A 25,900-nucleotide genomic window follows, 5' to 3' on the forward strand; every position below is an offset into this window, starting at 1 on the left:
AATCCAAGCTTTGTGAAGTGAGTAGGTAGGTACCTACCAGGGCCGGCGCCTCAGCACTTATTACAATAAACAACTTCTTTTGTAGTTTTTTGTGGATTTTTACGATGGTTTTCAGATATTTTATGTTCTATGCTTAAATAGAACGTGGCGCGTAAAATGTTATATAACGATATAACGAGTAATGCGAGCAAATTCAGTCGGTCCAATCTTCCTCTTAATAACCAAGTTCGACTGTATTTATTCATTTATCTAATCTTCAGATGTTTTTTTATGAACCACACTAAGTAAAATATCAAAAGTTTAAATCGATATACCGAATACGAGAAGCGCTTGTTTTTTGTATCTCTACTATATCAAAATAATATTTAGCTTACATATTTACATTTATTCTTACATTTATATATTACATTTACTTTGAAATATGTAATATATAAATGATTATTATAATATTTTGGGACTTCTTAGTATTGCGAAGGGAAAATTTCCCATCCGTAAGACTTCTCCCATTCTCGTTAGGACGCTTGGTGAATCAAATACGCCGGACGATAATAAGCATAAAAAAATCTCGCATTTGATTCTAATAATTATTATTATAGTTAATTAGTAAAATATTACGGGACAATCTATGCTTGCACTCAAAAAAGAAATCATTCTAATCTATAGTTGTCCAAGTACGAAGATTATTATAAAAACAGCGATTATTTTAAATTTGGCATTTATATCGTCCAATTTGCAGTTGTACAAATTTTTTTAATTTTAATTGTTGATTTATTGATAGTAGATATCAATGAGATCTTTATTATTTTTCCGGCAGGTGAATTATCAGAAGTAGTGAATAATAGTGATCTATCAATATCTACTCATATTGAAAAAGATTTATTCATACTTAAATTGATAAGCAATCGTAAGATATACCTACTACATTCTTAGTTTAAAAGGGAAATGTGGAAATATAAAGCAGCTCATAATCTAAATTCAAATCGGAAATGAAACACATCCGTCGCGATAAAGAAATATTATAAAAACAACAAAATTACATACACATTTTCTTATGTACGAGGGTGGGTCAATAAGTCCTTAGAAAAGCCGACAGGTGGCGCGACTAGTACTGTAAGCGGTTTGTTTTCATGCAGCGGCACTACCGATTCAGTATGCTGCGAAGTTTCAATCAGATTGGTCGGGTTGTTGTGTGTTTCTCGTACATTTAAAAAAAAAATTTGCTTATGGAAAATGGAAAAATGGAAAATGGAGAAAATTGAGTTTAGAGCTGTTATTAAACATTTTAATATAAAAGGGTTAACAGCAAAGGAAATAAAAAATGAGTTGGATTTAGTTCACGGCATATCTGCTCCTTCACTTGCAACTATTTATAACTGGTTAAATGAATTTAAACGTGGTCGTACATCAACAAAGGATGAACCACGCTCAGGACGTCCTGTAGAGGTGACTACACCAGAAATGATCAATAAAATCCACGATATGGTGTTAAGTGACCGAAGATTAAAGTTGAGTGAGATAATTGAGGTTACAGGGATCTCAAAAGGTAGCGTCATTTCTATTTTACATGACAAATTGGGCATGAAAAAAGTTTCTGCAAGATGGGTGCCGCGTTTGCTCACAGTCGACAATAAACGTAATATGGTGGTGGCCTTTAAAGCCCTGTTGTCGCTCATGCAACGCAATACGGATGAATTTTTTCGTCGCTTTGTGACTGTAGATGAAACATGGATACACCACTATACTCCCGAGACGAAAGAACAGTCAAAGCAGTGGATTGCGAAAGGCGAACCATGTCCAAAGAAGGCGAAAACCGTAAAATCAGCTGGTAAGGTTATGGCTACTGTATTTTGGGATGCACGTGGAATTATTTTCGTTGACTATTTGGAAAAAGGAAAAACAATAACAGGGGATTATTATGCATTTTTATTGGACCAGCTAAAAAACGAAATTGAAGAAAAACGGCCTCATTTAAACAGGAAAAAAATCCTCTTTCATCAGGACAATGCCCGTGTTCACACATGTTTACGATCAATGGCTAAAATTGAAGAATTGAAGTTCGAATTGGTCGACCACCCACCGTATTCGCCAGATTTAGCCCCCAGTGACTTTTTCCTTTTCCCAAACTTAAAAAAATGGCTAAGTGGACAACGTTTTTTTTCAAATGAAGAAGTCATCGATCGGACAAATGCTTATTTTGAGGACCTTCCGAAAACTTATTTTTCTGACGGTTTAAAAAAAATTGAGAAACGTCTAACCAAGTGTATTGAGCTCCAAGGAGATTATGTTGAGAAATAAAAAAAAATACAAAAATAAAAACTGTTTTAATGCTTTTTTCTAAGGAATTATTGACCCACCCTCGTATCATCAATGGAAACTCAATGATTTATTATCTTTGAATTTTTATCAATTATTATACATTTTAATTTATATTAGTAGGTAGTGAATAATGTCAATAATGATAAAGTATTAAAAATAACCGTAGACGAGTTCCTGCCATATTATAATGGGGCCACTTTCACCCACGGCGAAATTCTCATTCAGGCCAAAAACGCATTAATGAATTAATTAGACGATTTTAACGACATCTGTATCCAATTAATTGTGACTTTTGTATTCAAGGAGGCGCCTAGTTAGCCAATCAGCCACCCACGCATTAAAAAAATTAAATAAAAATATATTAAGTACTTAATTAAAAAAATGATTATAATTAATGATAGATACAAAAATAGTATAATAATTTATTATGAACACTTGATAACTGTTCCACGTACTTGACACAACATAGCTTTAGACTTGTTTCTCTTTTTTAAAATCAAAAATGTTGAAAAAAGCATTGCTCCATATAAATATACTCAGCATATACACACATACATGATACATGAATAAAAGGTTACCAAGGTTAATGATTAAATTTGACACAAATCATTTCTCATTGATTGTAGATTCATTTGAAGTAAACAGTGATGTAGGTATATTTAAAAACACCTTACATTAATGATATCGGCACAAATCAAATTCTTTATACAATTAACTATCATGAAGTATTCAAAATAATTCAGATAAACAATCACAATATATCGCAAGATTTTTTACATTATAACCAAATGTCAAAATATGCCGCCGTCATCTTTAATATAATTGCTATTGTCAATGCGACGACGTACAGAATATTAATAATAATATTGCTAACAAATAACCACACTAAAGCCGTTTTGAAATCGTCATGAAATATTTTTTTTATATCAACCAACAGGATCAATCACAGAATATAAATATAAGTATAATATAGAAAAAAATAATATGCGATGTTCCCAATAACAGGCGGACACAAAAAGCATAATAAATCAAATTAAATTAGATCAAATATTAGGTATATACAGCTGTAATGAATATAATTGGAGAATTATTGAAAATCGTTAAAGAAAAATAGAAAGAGAGAAAAAAACAGAAAAACATAAAAAAGTATATAAGTACATAAATAAGACAGGAAAAACAAGAAAAGAAAAATACAATAAAAATACTTACAATAAAAATAAGCAGTCGTCCAGATATAATTAGTCGTGGATTTTGGAGCAACTTAATTTGAAAGAGGCAAGAGAACAATTGCTAAATATTGTTAAGTTATTAAAAAAATTACGAAAAACTATAGAATTAAAGTTATTATTAGATAATAACCATTTGACTGCTTTCGTCTCCCGTGATTTTGAGATTTTGGCTAATTCTGAAAACTAATCCCAGCGCTATGAAATGCATTTATCTACTCGTAAATATTTATTGGAATCTAAAAAATACTTGCCAGTATCAACTGTAATCGTATGAAATATGGTTAACATGGCTATAAAGGTATATATTAACAGTATTAACACTATTATATGAAGATGAATCGATGGTAAGATATTACTTCAAAAAATATAATTCAAATCATTGTGATGATAACGTCAGATAAATTAACCTGCCTCACCAACTATCTTCAATCTAAGTGAATGACGAATATTCTTCATTGGTCATGTAAATGCGAGAGATGTGCCTAAAAGCCGTTTTGGACACCGTAATGGCTGCATCATTGAGTTTAAAAATGTCATTGACTGAGCAGCTGGATACAACGAATAGATAGACTACCCCTTGATCCACAGTTTCTTCGGCGCTAAATTCGCAATTTGAAGAATCATCGGAGTATCCCCACTTCTTCGTATTGTTTTTAGTTATAGGTACTTTGATTTATATCAAATTTATGGTCCTTCAAATTGCAAAGGTCTGCATAGCCCATGGTTGTTGTTAGATAAATACAAGAAGTTTAACTTAAATACTACATAGTCTTGCTCACCTGATATTCATCATCGACCCTGTCTGAGATCACCAACTTCTCCGATCGAAGACCACAGGGATCCAATAAAACTTTGTGCGACAGGCTTCCAAAAGTATCAGCGATCCTATACTTGAACTCGGGACAGTGACCTCCATACCTGTAATAACCAACACATAATTATTGCATAAAATATGGTGGTGTTGTTGGAATGTAAAAAAAATCAATACCTTAAATTGACAATAAAATAGGCTGAAAAAATACTACATCAATATGAAAAATGTTCTGTTTATTTTCATCTCGCCCATATATTCGTATCTCGGAAAATGTGATGAAAATCGAACCATAATTGGCACACGCGTCATGTAAGGTCGAAGAGTGTATAATATTATTATTATTATTATTATCATCATCATCATTATTATTAGTATTATTATTATTATTATGTTCACTTCTCCGTGGAATAAACACGTGGAAACAGTGACAAAATTCGGAACGGCCATCACCGTGAGTGTGTTCGAGTAAAAGCCCCTCTTCGCACAATCGCTATCATAGAGCACACAATTAATTGTGTGGTTTAAACTGTATGATCGGAGTCACTGATTTTTTTTAAAATTTATATCGTAACGACTATGTACTATAAAAATTACAACTACGCGGTAATCATAAAACGTTCAATGTTTATACACTTATGTAAATATCATTGACTTAAGATGGCGTTTATAATATTTAAAAAGTCAAGTCCGTTTATTCTATATCGTAATAATATGTATACATTCTGAAATTGTTAAAATACCAATCCATCTTACGTAACAAAATAACAACTAGGTATATCTTATACATCAATCATCAAAGGAGTTTTTTTTCCTCAATACTATTGGACTTCAACGACTACACAAAAAAGCTTGCAACAGAGAATTAACTTCTTGACCCCACACTAATCTAATCCACGTCGCCGACCTTGCCTAGAGTAACTTCCTCAATATCGAAAACTTACGGGCATCATTTAAATCGTAAAGGGGCCTCCGAAAAATTATTTACTCGCCCAAGGCAAGGCCCAGAAAGTGAACTATCCACATGCGCGCGCCATACAAGCATCCCACACCTAGTTATTTCATGTAGGCAGACTGTGATACTTATTTTCCACAAGAGGTAAACCAGGTAAATCTATAAAAATGCTTTGGAATGTTCATTCAAAGGTGCACATTAATAATAATGGTTGACAGCTGATACGAAAGTAAGTTGCACCTAAAACTGTATGGATGTTGTACCTCACTACGTAATAAATTAAAGTTTTCATATCGTGTAAGTATAAAGTAAAAAAATCTTCTTATCAATCAACTACATAATATCAGTATATGCTTAAGGCTATACTTCAGCTGGGGCACGGTCTAAAAAGATCGTGACTACGCGACGCGAAGATTGTGCAAATGACGCGCGCAGAACAAAACATAATTTGTCATAAAAAGTCAACATGCGTCCATTTAGTGTTATGTTTATTGTTCTATTACTAATAATAATAATATATTCATTGACATGTTTTCTTTTTCAAGTAAATGGGTAACGTTTTTTAGTCATCTTTACACGATTTAAGAATTAATTCCCCCGTCGCCATCACAAAAAAATTGACGTGTTCACAGCTCGACTTTCGCTCTCCGATTGCCAGCCATTCCGAAATTTCGTCGCACCTACAGTTGAAAATTATTTGCCGTTTCACTGAAGTACCGTCTTAATATATATGTTTGTTACTCTTGAATTACTCCAAGTAATGGAATAAGTCTTGAAAATAATTTTTACCTGGAGGTTTCAAATATTAAATTACATTACATATCACCGTGGTCGATCTGAAGAGGATCATATGGGGCTCCACAGGGTGAAGTATTCAGAAATTATTAGTTTTACGAGAGATGGAATAAAAAATAGACACTCTATTTATTTAATAATATCTACATACTCTGGGTCTAAACACTCTAAACACACATATTATGTAAATTTACCAGACCCGGGATTCGAGCTTGGGACCCATGACATTATAAGTCGACGTGTAACCGCGCGGCCACCGCGCGGCCACCGTGGCAACCACCATAACCTATACCAGGGGGGGGGGGGGGGGCAAACTGCGGCCCGCCGGGTATTTTTTTGCGGCCCGCCATCATTAATTGTACTTCTGATTACGAATAACTTTTTTATATTTATTTAAAAAATATTGACAATAGATTAAAATAGTACGCGATCCATTTTCAATAGATATTGATAGTGTACCGACAGAGCTACAACTTGAGATTATTGATCTGCAGTGTGACACTGATTTAAGAGAATTGGATAGTCGTGAAAAAATCTCCAAAATTTACAATGCCCTTAATTCAGACAAATTCGACCAACTTAAAGATTATGCAAGAAAAATGGTCGTTATTTTTGGATCAACCTATATTTGTGAACAAACATTTTCGATCATGAACCTCAATAAAAAATCTTTACCAACAAATATCTCCGATGCCCATTTACAAGCAGTTTTAAGAATATCAACTACAAAATTAACACCTGAATTTAAAAAAATGTTAAAAAATGTACAACAGCTTCATTCTTCTCATTATTTTTTTTTGTCATGTTTATTTTTCGTGATAATAAATAGTGTATATCTAAAAATGGTATTTTACTTGCGGCCCGCCGCTCATTTTGAATTCTTGAATTTGGCCCTCCATCCAAAAAGTTTGCCCGCCCCTGACCTATACCATAATATACCTAGGTACCTAAAGTATTTTATTATTTAAAAAGTACTTAGTAACCGGCAACGTTCCCTTTAATTTTTATATTGTGTACTACAGATCATAAACTATTTAGACCAATAAAATAGATGATGTAAAAAAACACTTGTATTGTATTTGAATTTATTCTCAATTACTGGCAATAATTTATGAAAAGTGGAAACAAATAGTTGCAAGACAGATGGGAAATAGTTGTTAATAATGATTCTGCTCAATTAAATAATGGATTAAGCGGCTTCATATAATATATGCATAAATGTAAAACATCATTTTGAATAAAACGTACCTAAATAAAGAGACTAAAATTCAGCTAAAAATATGTTGGCAACCCTGCCAATCCCGCCTTTCAGTCGAGAGAAAGGAAGGCGAAAGGGGTGATTTCATCGGTCAGTGAATTAATTGCCGCGAATGCAGACGACGCACGATGACGCCATTGACAATTATTGTTGTTATTATTTCTTTCGCCGTCTGTACAAAAACAAAGTATGTATCTTCCCAGCATGTCCACTCGACAATGATACGAGAGCCCACGTTACTCGGCCGCCTGCGGGTCATCTTTTGTGGATAAAAAATCAATACGACACCATATCACACTGAACGATTCTAATCAGCGTTCTTCTGGCCGACGATCAAATATAATTTTTATCAAAAACGGCTGTAATCAGTAAATGAACCCAATGTACGGTAACATTACTATTAATTATGAAGCCATTCAGGCTAGTTAGATAAATTGTCCACGAATAAAAAAATTGGTGTGTGTACCTACTTGTGTACGCGCGTTAGAAGTTATACTTCTTTGGCGTAACAAAACAAAAACAAAACTTGTGATAAACTAGATTCTTTGACTAGCTCTTAATTATCTTGTTAAATTACACACTCAAGAAAAAGGACTGCTTATTGGAACGTCGTTGGTTTATTTCTATACACTTCAACTTATATTACTAAATTATATAATGGTTTCTCGTTGTTTTTATTTTTAAAGTAACAACTGCCACTATGACGTTTAATAGTTTGTTTACGTAAGGAATTGCAAATGGCCGACAATAATAAATTCGCTGCCTAGCCAACGGAACAATTCTAAACTATAATATTATACTGTATAATCGTCACGATTGCATTATCATACTGTGACGTAAAGGCAGTGCGTTCGGCTGATAACCGAACAATCGTGGTTCGAATCAAATCGAGTGCGATTTTTTTCGTGTGAAAAAATAAATTATGTGTTACATGTCACACGCTAAAAATACACTCTGATTTGATTTTCCAAACGCGCCTAAGGAAGTATAACTTCAAAAATCTTAATTATCAAGATTAGAATTTATTAGAATTAGAGGTGCGATTTGAATGCCAGTGTTATACAGTCAAACATTTTTAATGTGGTACAACTGCGTTCACTAAGCTTTCATGTAAAACCACAACTACTGCTAGTTGAAACCATTCTTCAATACAGACTAGGTGCAAATACAATTTTTGCAACCTCAGTCTCAATGTCAGATAGTGTAACGCCAGCCAAAACAGTTCATCATTCGTTACTTCGTAACCGATACAAAAATAATACTTATTGTAAAATACAAATCATTAACGTCATGCATTTCAATAATTGAAATGTTGTTTATATTCCTACTGGTATCATAATATAATGAATAATCTTCAAGTAAATATTGTCGATATGCTGAAGTAATAACAACACTAATGTATAGTAATTACATAAAGACGTATTATAAAAGTGTCAAGTAATTTAAAATGGTAGTAATTAGTAGTAATTGTTTTCAAAACAAAATGATAGGTATTTTAAAGAATTAATTTTCACTTTTTTACGGATGACAGATAAAAAATTTTCCTGAAATTATTGTATACAAAGAATCATTTAAAAATATATATGAATACGTACCGCCAAATCAAGAAATGGATGTTGCAGATATATTATAAATGGCAGGTGTGCTGCACACATTGTCCCTGAAGCCTGTTTCGAACATTATATTATTGATACTTATATCACGTAATTATTATATACGTATCTAATTTTTTCGAATAGTGGTATGACAGCAGTTTGTCGTTGATAAAGAAAATAGTAAAAACGATAATCATGGATACATTTATGATACAAAACACATAAGCACAACTGGATTTGCTTATTTTTAAATTGTGTATTTCTGTATACGCTGCGCCAAGAGATTTCATTATCTTCGGCCCTATTATTTAGAGGTATTTAGGCATTTATTTCATGTAGCTATCAAATCCGAAACTATACTACTGTATTCGGAACAATACTCTTGCAAACTAGCTAACGATTATACACAATAACATGTTAACCGTGAACGTACGACACGTTTGACGATGGGGAGTTGAAATCTTTATGTTATTACCTAAATATCCATAATTATATGAAACACTGATACAATTTATTAAAAATAAAATTTTGGAAGTTATAGAATCGTGTCTGTTGGTTTAATTGTGTTTACTAATGGTATTTTTGCTCAATGTAATCATCGCACTGCATTTGAAGGCTCTGGAAACGGTAGTCTTTTTGTTATATTATTTTTAAGTTTTTAAGTTATATTATATATATAAAATATTAGTAACTACCTACCATAGAGGTATTAAATAAAAAGAGGGGTAAGGAATCGGCTTTCTCATACAACTGAATGAAGCAGGCCAACAATAGGCGACAACTTACGAGAAATAGCGACGCGTTAAAAAAAAATGCAAGGCATCACGGAGGATTTACTTTTGGTCATTATAACGTACCCATATAATAGAATGTTAACGTAGAAATTTTGCCGCAAATTGATTACCAGCCTGCCTCACCATACTTTTTCACCATACTTGCCTGCTTCACCATATTTTCATTTAACCTGCCACCCCTAGGTACCTACCTATCATTCAAACATGAGTTTATGAAGTTTGCCCTCTTCTAGCTGAATTAAATTGAATCTACCGATGTAATATGACCTATAGAAGATCGCATCTTGATGGTTGAAGACTTCACGACTCGGCAGACCAATCCACGACCCACTTGTTGCGCGAGCCACTCCGATGACCTGCTTCCAGATCAGTGGTCGACAATTAATAGATTGGACACTCATTCGTAATGATGAACGGACGACACGGTATACGCGCGCTGCTGCATTCTCACTACTAGTCCAACTGATAAAGTGGCCAACACAATTCTTATGATATGGATAAACTCAATGTCTATTTAAAAATCTAAGTAAAAAAATATTGCACTGGCAATTTTTTTTCCAAAGGAGTTTCCAAATCTGTCAGTACATCGTGTCTTCGTACATATATCTAAAATCGCTACTAAATATAGGCTCCGACAATCTAAATAATAATCATTGTGTCGTGTTAGTGTCGCTAGATTTCAAAATCCATAATAGACGAATAGGAGAAAAACAGCTTTTTGTTTTCTCAAATACACAGTCACAAGGGTGAAAGTTTACATTATTTCGAGTATAGAATATGTTAAATTAATAAATTCCACATTTTGATATTGCAAAAATGTTAGAAAGCAGTAGTTATTCAGTAATTCACAAAAAAGTAAAAAATACCTAAAGGTGAACTTGGCTGATTTTGAAATGTAGCGATACAGTGTAATTGTTAATTAGGCTTTCAAGCATATATTTGTCTATGGAAATGTGACAGTGAAATTGGAAATGAAGAAGGGGATAAGATAGAAATCCAATTCGTTCTATAATCCAGATATATATTTTTTTAATAAAAACATTCTAGCTCCAGTTTGCGTACTTAATCCCCAAGTTCTACGCAATACGGTAACCTCGGCGCTGATATGAATGCTTGTCAAATAATTTTAACGTTCACATTGCCACCATCGTGATATTTTGACCTAAACACGGCCGGTTACTTTTTTATAAATTTCTAATTTTGCCGGGATTTTTTGAAAAAAAACACAATTATTAGCGTCGTCCGACCTCGGATAGTGTGCTTTGTTACAAATACCAGGATCTGTCTGAAATCAGTCTCCACTTTACTACGTACCTACTTATGTTTTTTTATTAACTAGGAGACATGCAACTACCTTAGTAGCCAACCTTCCGTAATTAATATTTTTTAACATTCTATAATCTATAGTAACCCCAAATATCAGAGGTATCAATACTTATCAACTAGAATACATACTTGTCTTGTCACGCAATATTGTGTAATAGTATTGTCATTTATTTGACAGAAACATATACCATATTATGGCATATAATATATAGGTAGTTATACTATGCTTTTTAATAGTATCGGCTTTCTTTGAAGCACATGACTCGCATGAAGCACATGACTGAATGTATGTAATAATATGCAATATGTATTTTCATAATTTTATACTTTTCTTTTGATAATTAATTATTGAAGATTATTATTATAAAAAGTCAAACATAAATAGTATCGTCAAATGTAATTTACGTACAGCAAAAATTATGTACAGGTTGACGACCTCTGTGGAATGCAAGCAATCTAAATCACGCGAGATTCTAAGCAAAATGTTGAAAAGTTTCAATTTCGTCTTGAAATCTAGATCAGGATTCTGTAGATAGTGAATTGTGTTTGTTTAGCTTAAAATGTTGTGTGTGATCCACACTGGCACGTTGCAGTGTAAAAATAAAATACCAATACATGAATGTATTTCAGGGAAAGTTACTATACGGACCTAACCAAAGGCATTAAAGAAAACCTTCTTCATACAGATGGAGCCTACATAATTTATGTAGGTATATGAAAATGAAGCCGAAACAAGGGTAACTTAGTGTAGATATTTACCGTAAGCCAATCAGATACTGTCATTGTCTTTTGACGTAGGTATATATTATATAACATTATACGAGAGATGTGGCTGTATAGACGCACTCTCAAAATTCATTTGACTGACCGCGTGATAAATTTAGACGTACTTCATCGAATGGAAAAGGACCGAGGAATTCTGCGTAGTATCAAAACCAGAGAACCAACAGTAGGTACATCAGCTACAATATGAGAAGACTCAGATACATTATTCCTTAACTTGTCTTCCTAGATAGCAGAGGACGACGTCGTATTTTGTGTCCCACATGCCCAACGAAGGTCAAAATGGAGGTTTTATGTTATTTTCAAAGCATTAGCCTGAACATTCCTTAAACGTTTTAGATAATCTATTTATATAATTTTGAAGCCTTATTATCCTTTATATTTATTTTAAACATTTGATGACTGCATAAAGTATTTTTATTACATAAAACAGTAGGTATTCTTTTAAACCTCTCAATCTAATGTTTTAGATTATTTAGAATATAGTTAATATTTCAGTACAACCATGTGCAGTAGTGTTAAGATTATTTACGTACACTAATTTTTAAATGCATTTATAAAACCATTAGTAAAATTTATGTTGACATTATTATAGTGAAATATTTAGGATAAAAAAATATATTTATAATCTCTGTGATCCCAAATTTGACAAGAATTAGGCATTTTATTATTCAAAAAATGGGCAAGATTTCCACATTTGAAGATAATTCTAAAGATACTGATTAAAAGCTATGTCTTTGACCATTCAAATGTGATAAAACATCATACGAATAATGATTGTTTTATAATAATTATTGACCTAAGAATAAGGTACCTAGTATTTTTTTGAAATACGCAATTTTTATTGGCATTTCCTAGTGGTTAGGCTACAACATACGGCCGTAGCAATAAATTGACAAACTATAACTGAAAGTAGGGTGCAAGATCATGATAACGCGCGTGTTTGAACTTGTACCGAACCGGAAAAAATCGTTTTGACATTCCACAGAATGTTCACATAATTGCACAGAATTTCCGCAGAATGGAGAACAGATTTTTGTTTTTATGAGAAATGGATGTCAGCCACTTGCTCAACCTATTAAGTCCATACTCTGACTCATGGGTACACGAATTGGAAAAAAAATATGTGTATTTGCCAGACCAGGATTCTTAAGCTTAATTTCGATAGCTTAAGCCGCTCGGTCATCGTGGGAATTTTATTAACTTGGTACAATTAATATACATTTGCCAATTCGAAAACGAAACTATTTCGACTTGTACCGAAATCAAAACTACAAATGTACCTAGCATATAACTGCCTATGACAAGAGATACAGCATTATATTTATAATAGGTACATAGATGATCAGTCAAAATATACGGAACCATCTTTACATATACATAATATTTAAATGAACAAGCAGAAATATCATCTACGTCACACGTGTCTTGTAAAACGATTTGATCACGGATTGGCTTCTTTGGGGATTATTATCAAATTATGAAATTTGAACAAGTTTATGCAATACAGTTTTCTCTGTCAGTATGAATGTTTCATGATTTCCTACTTATTAACTCACCCCGGCAAAAGATACGGCTGTGGGGTTCCAATACAATTAGGGGCGATTCCTTTCGTAGCCATTTTATTTTAAAAAAAATGACGACTGCAAATTTGATAATAAATTAAACCACACTTAAATATTAATAATAAAAACCGACATGGCACGATTTCACGAAAAAAATAAATGACACACAAGAATGACAGATCCGTGTTCTTAAATTTTTTTTAAATATAATTAACGGCGATTATAGAATGCTTTGCTATTTTTTTTAATGAACATGCCCAAGTTCATTTGTAACATTCCGTTTCATTATTTTTAGAATGTTTAATTGTAAGTTGTTAATGATTATTATAAGTTGTTAGTACGTTTGCATGAACTGTGGCATTTAACAGTTTATCTGTCATTTGGAAGGTTATATTTCTAATCAAATTATAATTGAGTGAAGTAGGTACATTATGAGCTTACTTAATTGCTAGTTTAGTTAAGAATAATTGTTGTATAAATATTATAATATTACTTTTTAATGTTATTAAGATTTTTATACTTTCTAACGAAGTGACCGCATCGTCCTCTTCATGTAAAATCACCACTATTTTCAAAAGCTGTCATCATCATTTATGGCAATACAACCCATGGCGGGTCTTGGCCTCCTTCAAATATTTCTTCCATCCTGACGCTCTCCATTTTCTTTGACCAAACATTCATCTCCTGTACCCAGGTCATCTCTTGCCCTCGGGGGTTACGTACATAGTCCGCCTTGATGGTATATCTTCCGGCATTCTATGCACGTGGCTGATCTCTGCATTTTCATATGCCACGTGATATTTTCGATCATACACAGTGTGTACAGCCCCTCATTATTAATTAACCTCCAAATACCACTTGAACAGCCGTAAAGATACTTCTCAAAACTCTATTCTCAAAAATATCTATCTTTCCCTCATCCTGTTAAAGAAACGGGGAGTTTTATATAAGGTTGTTTTGGTTTTCCTGGAAAGAGTTTTGTTCTTTAGAAGCATTTGAAGACCAAAATATTACCTGTTTGGTGAGCCGGTGATTTATTTCGCGCTGTGTTAAGGCTATACTTCAGTTGAGGCATGGTCTAAAAAGATCGTGGCTAAGCGATGCGCGGATTGTGCAAATGACGCGTGCCGAACGAAATATAATTTGTCATAAAAATCCAACATGCGTCCATTTAATGTTATGTTTATGGTTATATTACTAATAATAATAGTATATTCATTGACATGTTTTCTTTTTTAAGTATGTACATATGTAAAGTTTTTTTAGTCATCTTTACACGATTTAAGAATATTTTAATCGGACGCCATGACAAAACAAATAGACGTGCGGCACTTCCACTGTCAGTCTCCGATTGGCGACTAGTGAAAAATTTCGTCACACCTACTGTTGTAAATTATTTGCCGTTTTACTGAAGTACGCTCTTAATAGTGTTTGTGATAAGGGATCCTAGATAAATAAACGAATTCATAGTTTCAAAAGCATCACCGCCAATGATAATGCTGTTATTGTCATATATTGGACTGTGGAGAACCAGCATGTATTTTATTTTACTTTCGTTTATCCTATGTTCATATTAGCTGACTTTACAGAACTAAATGCCCAAAATTTTAAAAGCTGTAGTGATCATATTTGTTCCTTCCTACCACATGCATGACCTACCTACCTACACGGAACGTCACTATCTGGTGGTGTCGAAAGGATAAGGTCGCAAGGGGATGCGCCTTCCAGATAGAGCGGCGCTATCAAGAAATCGACTGAATCAACAATAACGGAAGCAACAATATCAGCGCAGAATCGCTCCAGATAAAAGGATAGTGTTGGCAACGCTTATAAATTTCACTGATCACTATCCTCAGTGATGATGCAAATGATATGAAGACCTAAACGGATGACTGTTGAAAGAGTCATGGTTTTCATTTATTTAATTTCAATTAACATTTTTATAGGTATCTGAACGAACCAGAGCGCTCGACAATTTTCCGAAAATATTAACATAGTTATCTAATTTTATGTATATTTTATAAAAATAAGTGTGTTAGATTTTTTGTTATATGGCATATTCAATTTTTTTTTTATATATTGCGGAAATTATAAATTATAAGTTTAAGACGTTCACAACATGACATTTAAAAACAAAGAAACAGTGTAAAGAAGAAATAAATATATGCAGTATCACAAAAACAGTATGAAAAGTAAAGTGAAAGGTACAAAATTATAAAAAAATATATATAAATTATAAAGCATGGAAACACACCGAATGAGCTAAGCGGTGGTGAGAGGGTCAGACGGTCATAGCATTTTTTCCACGAGACGGAACTATAATTTTGCTGATTTCATGAACCGAAACGGCGCTCCGGTACGCTCCGGTCCATTTCGAGCCCTGAGATGAAGTAAGTTTAATTTTAACCGTGTAAGTATTTATTAAATTTATCCTATTAATGCAGATGTGCCGGATTTTGGGGCGTCTCAGACTTCTATGTACGAGTGTTTTAGAGTAGGTTCCATTGAAATGCTCTAATCCTCAGTAATTGATATATATATATTATATATGTATATACTATATACCTAGGTATATGTATTTTTCCAAGATTTTGGTTGAATTTTCTGTTTAGAGAGTAATTAAATGAATAGATGTGCACATTTTTGCATACAATTAGAGACTAAAAATGAAAGGGGACGGCATTCTAAATCTGCCCAAGGCATTTTGCCTAGGGACGTCACTGCTACCAGAGATCACTCTTCTCTCCAGTCTGCTAAGATCTATCCTTACCACGTGACCAAAAAATTTAAGAACGCGTCTGTACTCTGTTGCAATTAGCCGAGAGACATTCTTCATTTCAGCAACGAAATGAAATATGGGAAAGCATTCTTTCATCGATAGGTAATACTAATGATTATCTAAATCGAATGTTATGACCAGAATGAAATATTATAACAGCCTTCGAGCATTCCTCCAGCGCAACCTCCGGAGGTAATTTGTACGTAGAAAAAAAAAAACAACGACCACTGTCCGGTGCTATGTATTTATCTAAATTAGCTTAGAACATCCCATTCTAATTTGGCGAATCAATCAAATGACCACTTTTTTTGTTCAAAAGCTGTATTCACTCTCTCTCCATGCCCTGTAAGAATGTTTAACACTTTTAGCGTTAGATATTTTTCACGATTTTTTACATTGACTCATGTCTAACTTAACCGTTGATATATCTACACTATAGAGTCATCATCATCATAAGCCTGAATCTATCTACTGATGGATGAAGGCCTCTTCAAGCTGCTTCCAATTCTTTCGGTCCTGTGCATTTCGTTGCCACGTACTTCCGCAGAACTTTATCATTTCATCGATCCAGCGGCCTATAGGTCTACCTTGCGGACGTTTTGTACTTCTTGGATTTTTTCTTTTATTTTGTTAATAATTGTCAATTCACGGTGGAACTGCATTGTATTGTTGTTTTTATAGAATAAAACGCAATTTTTTTGTAGTACTTATTCCACTTTTAATCAATAGATTAGGACCGGTTTCGTCCGCCTCAGAGGGACATTTTCAACTGTTCAAAATTCAAATGTTGAAAATGTCTCTCTGAGGCGGACGTAACCGGTCCTAATCTATTGATTAAAAGTGGAATAATTACTGCAAAAAAATTGCGTTTTATTAAATAAAAACAACAATACTTCTTGGATACCACTGGATGACTAGATTTGTCCAACGATTGTCTCTTCTTCGAGCCATGTGTCCAGCCCATCTCCATTTAAGTCTTTTAATAAACTCTATTACATCGCAAACCCTTGTCTGCTTCCTTATCCACTCATTTTATCACACACACTATAGAGTAGAGATTCACAACCTTATTTTTAAAAGCATTTATTTTATAGTCAACAATAGAATGGCGGGAAAAAATCTAATGAATCTTACACAACTTTGACAGATATACATTATTATATATTTGACAAATAAATATTAGTTGTTAGGTATCTTATAAATCAATTTATAGTCATAATGAGCTTGTATTAATGAAGTTTTAAATATATTAAAGGATACAATAGGCCGTGATGCCGAATTACAGTAATATAAGAGAACCAATAATATAAAAATCCATACATGTATTGTGACTTGAACATGAACACGTGACATGTATTGGAATCGAACCTGGAAACCCGAAATGACTACAAGGGCCACGAGAATACCCTCGCGATATTATGTATACCGGAAAAGCGTCCCAACATGTTTGCCTAAATACATCTACAGGGTGTATCCTACACAGTTACAGGAGGCTAAACTGGCAAGAAACAGGGATCACGACGTGGTATTCATATGCTCCACCCAAGAAGCAGACATGGACAAAGAAAGAAAAACGAATTAGTTACATACTATTATGTAATAGTATTGTTTATAATCTTTAGAAAACTTATACATGAATATTTAAATTTAATATATAAATGCTACGGAACGCGTAGAGCGTCTACGCAGATCGTAGCGATAGGTTGATATAAAATAATTTCAAATTATGTAGTACTGGACTATATAATAATGCAATTTGATAATTTACTATATATATATATATATATATATATATATTGATGCTATACCGAGCATGCCAATATTATTTAGAAAAGATTTTTGACAATGTCGGATTATTCTATAGAACAGCGATTCGTTTAATTAAATATAATATAGCTTGTATTTCACTAACAATATGTTAAAAGTCGGACTTCGTATAAAACAATGTGAACCATATTTCTAGTGGTGCAGTGCATAAGGCGCTGGTCTTCCATCCGGGAGCTCTGGGTTCGATTCCCAGTGAGGTCAAAGAATATTTACATAATCTACATGTAAATTCCTCAAGCCTGGGATTCTTACCACAGTAATTAGGCTTCACGGCCTGTTGCGGTGTTTAACAAAGAAACAATTAAAAATAAAAATAAATAATAAAATAAAAATGATGTGTGTCGCTGACGGTTGTACGTAGATTTTTTTGCCTGCGGTGCTGATAGTTTCTGTCTCTCGACATCAGTAGATATACTTATAATATATCAGTAGTTTGAAGATAAGTCTGTTAAGATAACCTAGAAGAAATAGTGAAATCTAAAAATATATGGGGGTGGTATTTTTATTCTGACTAAGGGCGGCACTTTGTCTAGAGACGTAGCTGATTGTAATTGTAGATAATATCGTCTGTAATCATGTTGGAAAATTATTATTATAGGTTATAATATTATTATTGGAATTGGAAAAATCAAATCAAATTGGAAAGCGGCCACACTGGATAGGGACAGGTGGAGGGAGCTGTTGGAGGAGGCCAGGACCCACACCGGGTTGTCGCACCCCTGATGATGATGATGATAATATTATTATTATAGGTTATATATTAATATCTATATATTGCTAAAGGGATTTACTATTTTTGGTAGGTATCTTGTGTTATTATAATAGTATTTTTCTTAGCGTAGAGAGCGTTAATAATAGTCTACGAATATCAACATAGGTACAATAATATTAAACACTTACTGCATTCCTTAGAGGATTTTTTCTTCATTTTATTTACAACATGGCTATCAACCTACAATGGGGAACGGAAAAAAACGAACAGCAAAAAAACAAAATTCGAATCTCCAAGAACAAAATATGCGCGGGCACCACAGGCTGTCAAACATTTTCGTGGTGTTATTATTATTTATGAAGTGATGAAGGCATTAAGGTAACTGCATGATGAAAGTTAAGCTATTAATTTATTAAACATTAATGTAATTAACGTGATAACACAATAGTGGCGAAGAGGTAAACGTTTATGCCAAGTGTCTAGGTCCGAATTGTGTACTGGGTTTAATACCTATACTTTTCGTTTCGAAAGATATAATAACGACCCGTCTCAGAGAGAGACGTTTCTTCGCCAATTTGTTCTATCATATTAGGGTTATCAACTCGAAATTTTCAGAATTTTTTACTGAATATTTTCTATCTTCTTAGTCGTTCCCTCATGGCCGAGGATCGCGACCACCTTGAAATTCTGTCATATTTTGAGCGACCATGATACATTCAGATATATTCAGTTGGTTTTAAATAGGTACCAATTATTTGTAAGCAAGTCGAATATTTTTTTATTTCTTCAAAGAACTTCGTGTTGCTAGTTTTTCACGTTAAGCCTCGTTGACACGGTCCAAGTACGATCCAAGTAGACTTGGATAGGAATAATTAGCATGAAGATGTCTCATCCAAGTGACAGCTTCATACTATTTATTCCTATCCAAGTTAACTTGGATGAGTAGGACGCGGTCCAAGTAGCTTGGATAGGAATAATTAGTATGAAGATGTCTCATACGAGTGCACTTGGATAAGAATCAATAGTATGAAGCTGTCACTTGGATGGCACTCGATCCAAGTGCACTTGGATCGTTCTTGGACCGTGTCAACGCGGCTTTACCTATAATTTTGAATTGGAAGAAGCTCTAACGCCCACTGTAGAGCGGAAGATATGCTTAGTCCAGACCAACAAAATTTGTATGTGGAATACAAGAAATCATGGATATTTGTATGAGGACATTTAAAATATTCATAAAAAGCTTTGGTACCTACAATTTTTGAATAGTTTTGAACGTCCTGAATTCTGATTTGTTATGCTTTGCTTTTTAAAATAAATGAATATGAATAAATAAATACTTGGCGAGTGACGTAACATGCAAAATATTATTATTACACAATAGGTACCCCGGGTACCCGTTTTGACGAGCGTCGAGCAGTGCCGCGCTTACTTGCGAAATATGTTTAGAAGCGCTGGAGAAATGTTGTTTGTCCGCGCACACCTGGATGGCGCTGCCATTTACCTGTCTTTCTTCTACGAGAGCCTCTCGGACTTGAAACAATCGCCATTTTTACTCGAGAAATGTACGAGGCAGCATCGACAGCGGTTGCCGTACGAACTTGCGTGCGTCAACGGCTTTGAATGTGCGCTTAAAAATACTATAATATCGTTTTTCCCGCTAATGTTTGTTTATCGAATGCCATATTTTAATTCGAATTGACAACGGCAACATTCGATCAGTTAAAAGTGAAGTTGGCGACGATTCGTTTTGAAATAAGAACGTTTTATTCGAACGAACAACAAACTCCTTGCGGCATACAAATACAAACACAGACTGCGAATACATTGACGTTTTGGTCTGATTGTTATCAATCTCATCTCTGTTTGCAGTGATTGTGAATAACTTGATTAGATTAAAGTGAACTTTTGTGATGTTATTTTCTTTATTGTACGAATTCTTTCATCAACGAACGCTTCCGATCGGTGAAGCAGACGAGTTTTTGTTTCGTATTAGGTAGTTAGTATCCATTCGTACTTTGCACAACGTTATGCCAAAATAAACGTCAATATTTTTTTTATTCAAGATACATTTTTGAACTTGTCAGTGTAGTTTTGTGCTTATTAATTATTGTCAACACTATCAACTGTCCAGTAGGGCAATTTAATTAAGTTTAGTCATAATAATATTATAAATTTAAAGTGAAATAAAACTGTTACTAGTGCTGTATAAAATTCTTTAATATAGGTACCTACCTATCTATATTTTACTATCAATATTTTTTATGGGTGTTTATTTTCTAATATCGATAAAACAGAAAACAGTTATACCTATATATACCTATTGTGATTTGTGCAGCCAGTGAACGTCTGTCCTTGTTTTGGATGTAATATCAAATGCATAGGTGAGTTGTGTTGTAAAATTTTATTACATATTTTTAATTTGAATATATATTCTTGATACTCGATTTCATATTCTCTCGTGGTGCAATCATTGATTGTAAAAATATGTTATCTACTTATATTAATTTATAGAATGCCTAAGAATTTATTGCTGAATATTTAGTTGTTACCTACTTACCTATTTATTACCTATAACAAAGTATATTAGTCTATGCCTGTTGTAGGTTCTATACAAAACAAAAGAATTAATAAATGTATGAAGAATATGAGAACACATTTATGGAATGTTTCAGAATTTTTTGCCTATAATAGACAATTACTTATATGGTGATAATTTTATAAACCAACGTATTATTGTGTTATTTCATAAGGTACTATAATTAAGTAGATTAATTACCTACCATTTTGGTTTCCCTTCAGTGGAGAAGTACCCATCTACACCACATATTACCTATAAAAATAAAAATTGAATTTATAAAATATAATGGGATGTTGGGACGTCCCGCGAAGGTAGTTGGGTCATGCGTTGCCTATGGGCGGCAAATTAAGCGCGGTGCTGATGGTAGTGGTCATCAGCACCGCACAGCTCCCTTTCAATTTTATTCGATATGATCATCAGATTTTCATTTCCTATTAAAATAATAAAATTGAGTAGGGAAAGAATTTAAGTACATAAAAAATGAGACATAAAGTTCGGTGCAGTTAATTGAGCGTACGTCACATTCAATCTGGAATCTCGATCAACTCAAAACTAACAATGAACATAGGTATTACTTTGTGTAAAAAAAAACCTAATTACTTAGATAAACATTTACAATCAACAAAATAAAACATATATGCTGTGTAATTTCAAATGTTTATTTAGTTTATAATGATTGTCATATTAATAAATTAATAGAATTAAAGCAATGAATAATTCTAATTACATAGACATTTAATTTCAATTTAAAGAGTATTTTTTATTTTAATTTTGTCATTTATTTAATTGTATTTATGTTTCAGTTTAAATTAATCATTATTATGAAATCAATACCCGCTGTCTTAATTGACATGGATTTTTTGCTTACCTTAACCTAGGAGTTGGAAAACTCTTGGACCAAAAAACTTGGTTAAAAAACTTTTCGAGAGCCATACGTATATTTTTATAAATATGATTTATTTAAATGAATAACATACAATTTTCAAGCATTCCTTAAAACTAATGTGAACAATTGCTTTTCTTGCATTTTTTGGAGAGTTTCTGTATGTTTGGAATGTAACTTGTGGTTTTTAATTTCGGGCGCGACTCCAAATTCTCATCGGTTATTTGGCTTCTCTAAATGCTATTTATATTGTTCGTGTTTGAAAATGATTGTTCGCATACATAATATTATGTAATATTTAAATTGCATTTCTCTCTCTCTAAATCCTCAATTTTGGTGGCAATACCTACAAATTTGGATCTCTATAACTCTTTGTTTGTTAAATCCACCAATAAAATTGTACTTCAAAAGTGCTCGTGTCAATAACATATTTTAAAAGTTTTTGTAAAAAATTGGGAATTGGGAATTTGGCAAAGAGCCGCACGCCAATACCCAAAGAGCCGCGGTTTGCCGACCCCTGCCTTAACCAACATAATATTATTAATTTAATTTAACACAATAATTAGTCTTATTAAAAATGATAAATGGGTACGCAGTTAAATTATTTCTAATAACATCATCGTAACTATAATTTATAATAAATTGGTAGTATTATTCATAACTATATATTTTTTTTATGTAAATACGCAGGGCACTCCTAAAGAAATGATGTAATTATTATGGCACGTCCCGTTACCACAGCGACCTTATAGGATTTTTAGCAGGCCACACTTAATATTCATCTTCCGGTTTACTGTTAACTATAAACAGTTTCGAAGTGTCTAATATAACTATCTATGATAATAATAATTATTTGAGTACATCGACGCCATAAATTAGTAAAGGGAACCAAAAAAAATGTATAGGACCTTAGAGCAATAATTCTAAAGAGAGAGGGTGTTGTCCGGCTAAATAAATCAGTTTTCTTTTGCATATGACGCACAGCAAAATTTCAATATTGTTATTATTTACGTAGCTATGAAACGTTATGTCCTCATTTTGCTTCTCAGTACAGATACCAAATTTAAACACAACACAGTTAACCATATTAATAAATTAACTACTTAATAAGTAAATTACCTAAAAATATTGACCAGTACCTTTATATTCCGCATAAACATATTTCAGCAACACCTATCCTATCTTTCATATTTATCTGAAACGCGAGGTTAGTAGTGTTCATTATAATTGTCTGATCAATAATTTCATACAAGTACTGAGAAAAACACATAAATATTGTGTGTCCTGACCGGGAATCGAACCCAGGAACTCTCGAGTGGAAGGCCACGATAGCCGCATAGTAGGTACTGTTTATATTATGTATCGCTTTAAAAAGTCAATAGACAACAAAGTTCTTAACAAATTCTCGTTATTACATCAAGAGTCTTTTCCATTTAGGGTGAGGTATGGTTATCGAGGATAGAAAACAAATGAATAAAACAACAGATTTAATCTAAAAACTGCCATTACTTTAGTTAGGTGAACGGAACGTCAACTTCGCGATGTTACTATCTATGCAGTTTACCAACTTAACAGTTTTTCATTCCTTTAGTAAACGCGTTAAAATATTGTAAGATAAATAATATAAAAGATTCCTTCTATAAACCTAGTTAAAATTATTTGGATAAAACTCATACATGACAATATTTTTGACAGATATTAATTTATAGGTAAAATATTATCATACGTCCATAAATAGCCAACTTTCTTATCTATGTCGTAAAATGAAATAACATTGCATGTTGTACAACATGTCAGAAAAGTTCTCTGTTTATGACGGCGTTGGTTGAATGTAAATTGGTTAGTTTTTAAAAATATCTATTTTATTGCTATATTTTTAAAAATAATTTATTTACGATGACGGTATACTAAACTATGTTACATTTAAAGTCAGAAAATAAAATTTAATGGTGGGTATATTATTTACTGCTCACTTTACGACATAAAGTTATAATGTTAAGTAATTTTGTCGTTGAGATGGCTTGACTGCGTTTATAAAAACACTACCAGACTGCGTCTAAAAAAAACTTGATAACCACAGCTCAGAATAGGCAGGCTTGTAAAGATAATACTAAATGCAACCAAGAATCACATATGGCTTTACAATGGAATGCCAGAAGTATGAAGCAAAAAAAGGATGATATAGAACTCTACTTAATAAGACAAAAAATTTCAATAGCATTAATCTCAGAGACTTGGCTGAGGTCTGAATTAGACTATCTGAAATTCAATGATTACACGATGTATCGAAAATACAGAAGGGATGGATACGGAGGAGAGCGATTCTGGTGCATAAAACACTGGCGTCTAAAGAAGAAAGAAAGAAAGACGGAAGAGCTAGACAAAATAATTATAAAGCCATTTAACAGAATAGGAGTGAGGACCTGATCGAAGGATCCCCTTCTAGAAGAGAAGAGGCGATATGACAGCGAGTCGCAGTCAAAGCCTCGGTAAAATCACAAAAAAAAAAAAAAAAAATCACATATGGCTATGGATTAAAACTAAATGAAGTTGGTGATACTTACATTTAAATGTTTTTCACATAATTTTATTTACTAATAGGCATTTAAATGTAACTATATTTTAACGGTTCATCCATGAAACTTAATTTAACAAAAATCTGTATTACGTCGCTACACACACTCACGTATGTGTACTTGTGATTTTTTGCACAAGTATATAATTATATGAGCGTGTGTAACCCTAAAAATATACGTTTTTAACCCCTTTTGTGTATCTATTTCACTGATACATAATGTTAGTTAGTGCAGCTTTCTTTTACATATTATAGTATTACATATTATTACAGAACCTACTTAGTTACCAATATGTAGTAAGTAAGTTAGTTGTTTCCGATTATAATACGTAAAATGGAATCGAGTATGCACGATGTTCATATTAATTATAAATTGATACAATGCAAACGATATACAAGCGTTGTCAATTATTTTCTAGCAGTCTTAGCGATAGCGCTCACAGAACGCGTCGAGCGGGCGAAGTCGGCGAATGCAGTGTTTATTCATAACCATAATCACACGTCTCTTCCGCGCATTACCCTTCACCCATGTAATATGCGGCCCAAGCAGCACAAAATAAATATTATTACAAAGCCTCTCATAACAAAGCAATAAAAATATTATATTATTTCGGGGCTTGTAATTAAAATTTACGACGACATTATTCAACCAGCGATAAACTGAACACGCAATAAAATTATTATTAAATAATTGCTTTTCGCCCGTCCATCGACAACGCCTCGAGCAGCGTAATTTTGGTAGCCGTGTTCAATGAATGGACTCCATTGTATTTTCTTTCATTCGTATCGCCGAGAAGCGGTGATTCGCGAAAAAACGATGATTCATGCGGCGGGCGCGTATAATGCGTCGTTAAATCCAGTGGGCGCTGGCGTATTTGATTACGTTGTATTTTCGTTGATTTACGCGCCACTTGTAGAAATTTTGCGCGAGCGCCGCACTCGCTGCGTCAATGGGCTTTATGCCTTAAGACGGTTGCAAATTTTTACTCACCTTTTTTACTCACCTTTTTGACTCACAATTTTGACTCACCAATACAGGGCGCGAAGCCCGTTTCCGATTTCTTGAGCGCCACATCTTTTCTTTATGGCCCAAGTCTCAACAACTCAAAGAAAGGTAGC

General features: G+C 33.2%; 2 protein-coding genes across 2 annotated transcripts in view; one reads left to right on the forward strand and one right to left on the reverse strand.

The window, feature by feature from the left end:
- The window catches only part of LOC147071712 (CIMIP2 protein GA14893-like), a 35,828-nt gene extending 15,380 nt beyond the window's left edge, over nucleotides 1-20,448 (reverse strand). Inside the window, exons 1-2 of the mRNA XM_085947044.1 lie at nucleotides 20,175-20,448; nucleotides 4,325-4,463 (exon numbers count right to left, since the gene is read on the reverse strand). Of these exons, the coding sequence (XP_085803170.1) occupies nucleotides 4,325-4,463; nucleotides 20,175-20,242 (207 nt within the window). The 5' untranslated portion in view covers nucleotides 20,243-20,448. The remainder of the gene's footprint in view (nucleotides 1-4,324; nucleotides 4,464-20,174) is intronic.
- Nucleotides 20,288-25,900, forward strand: part of LOC147071714 (uncharacterized) — a 114,401-nt gene continuing 108,788 nt past the window's right edge. Inside the window, exon 1 of the mRNA XM_085947037.1 lies at nucleotides 20,288-21,126. The gene's annotated coding sequence lies outside the window, so the exon portion shown is untranslated. The remainder of the gene's footprint in view (nucleotides 21,127-25,900) is intronic.

The sequence above is a fragment of the Rhyacophila brunnea genome, unplaced genomic scaffold, assembly GCF_057557595.1.
Source record: "Rhyacophila brunnea isolate RB1 unplaced genomic scaffold, BYU_Rbru_1.0 scaffold_2, whole genome shotgun sequence".
Classification (NCBI taxonomy): Eukaryota; Metazoa; Arthropoda; class Insecta; order Trichoptera; family Rhyacophilidae; genus Rhyacophila; species Rhyacophila brunnea.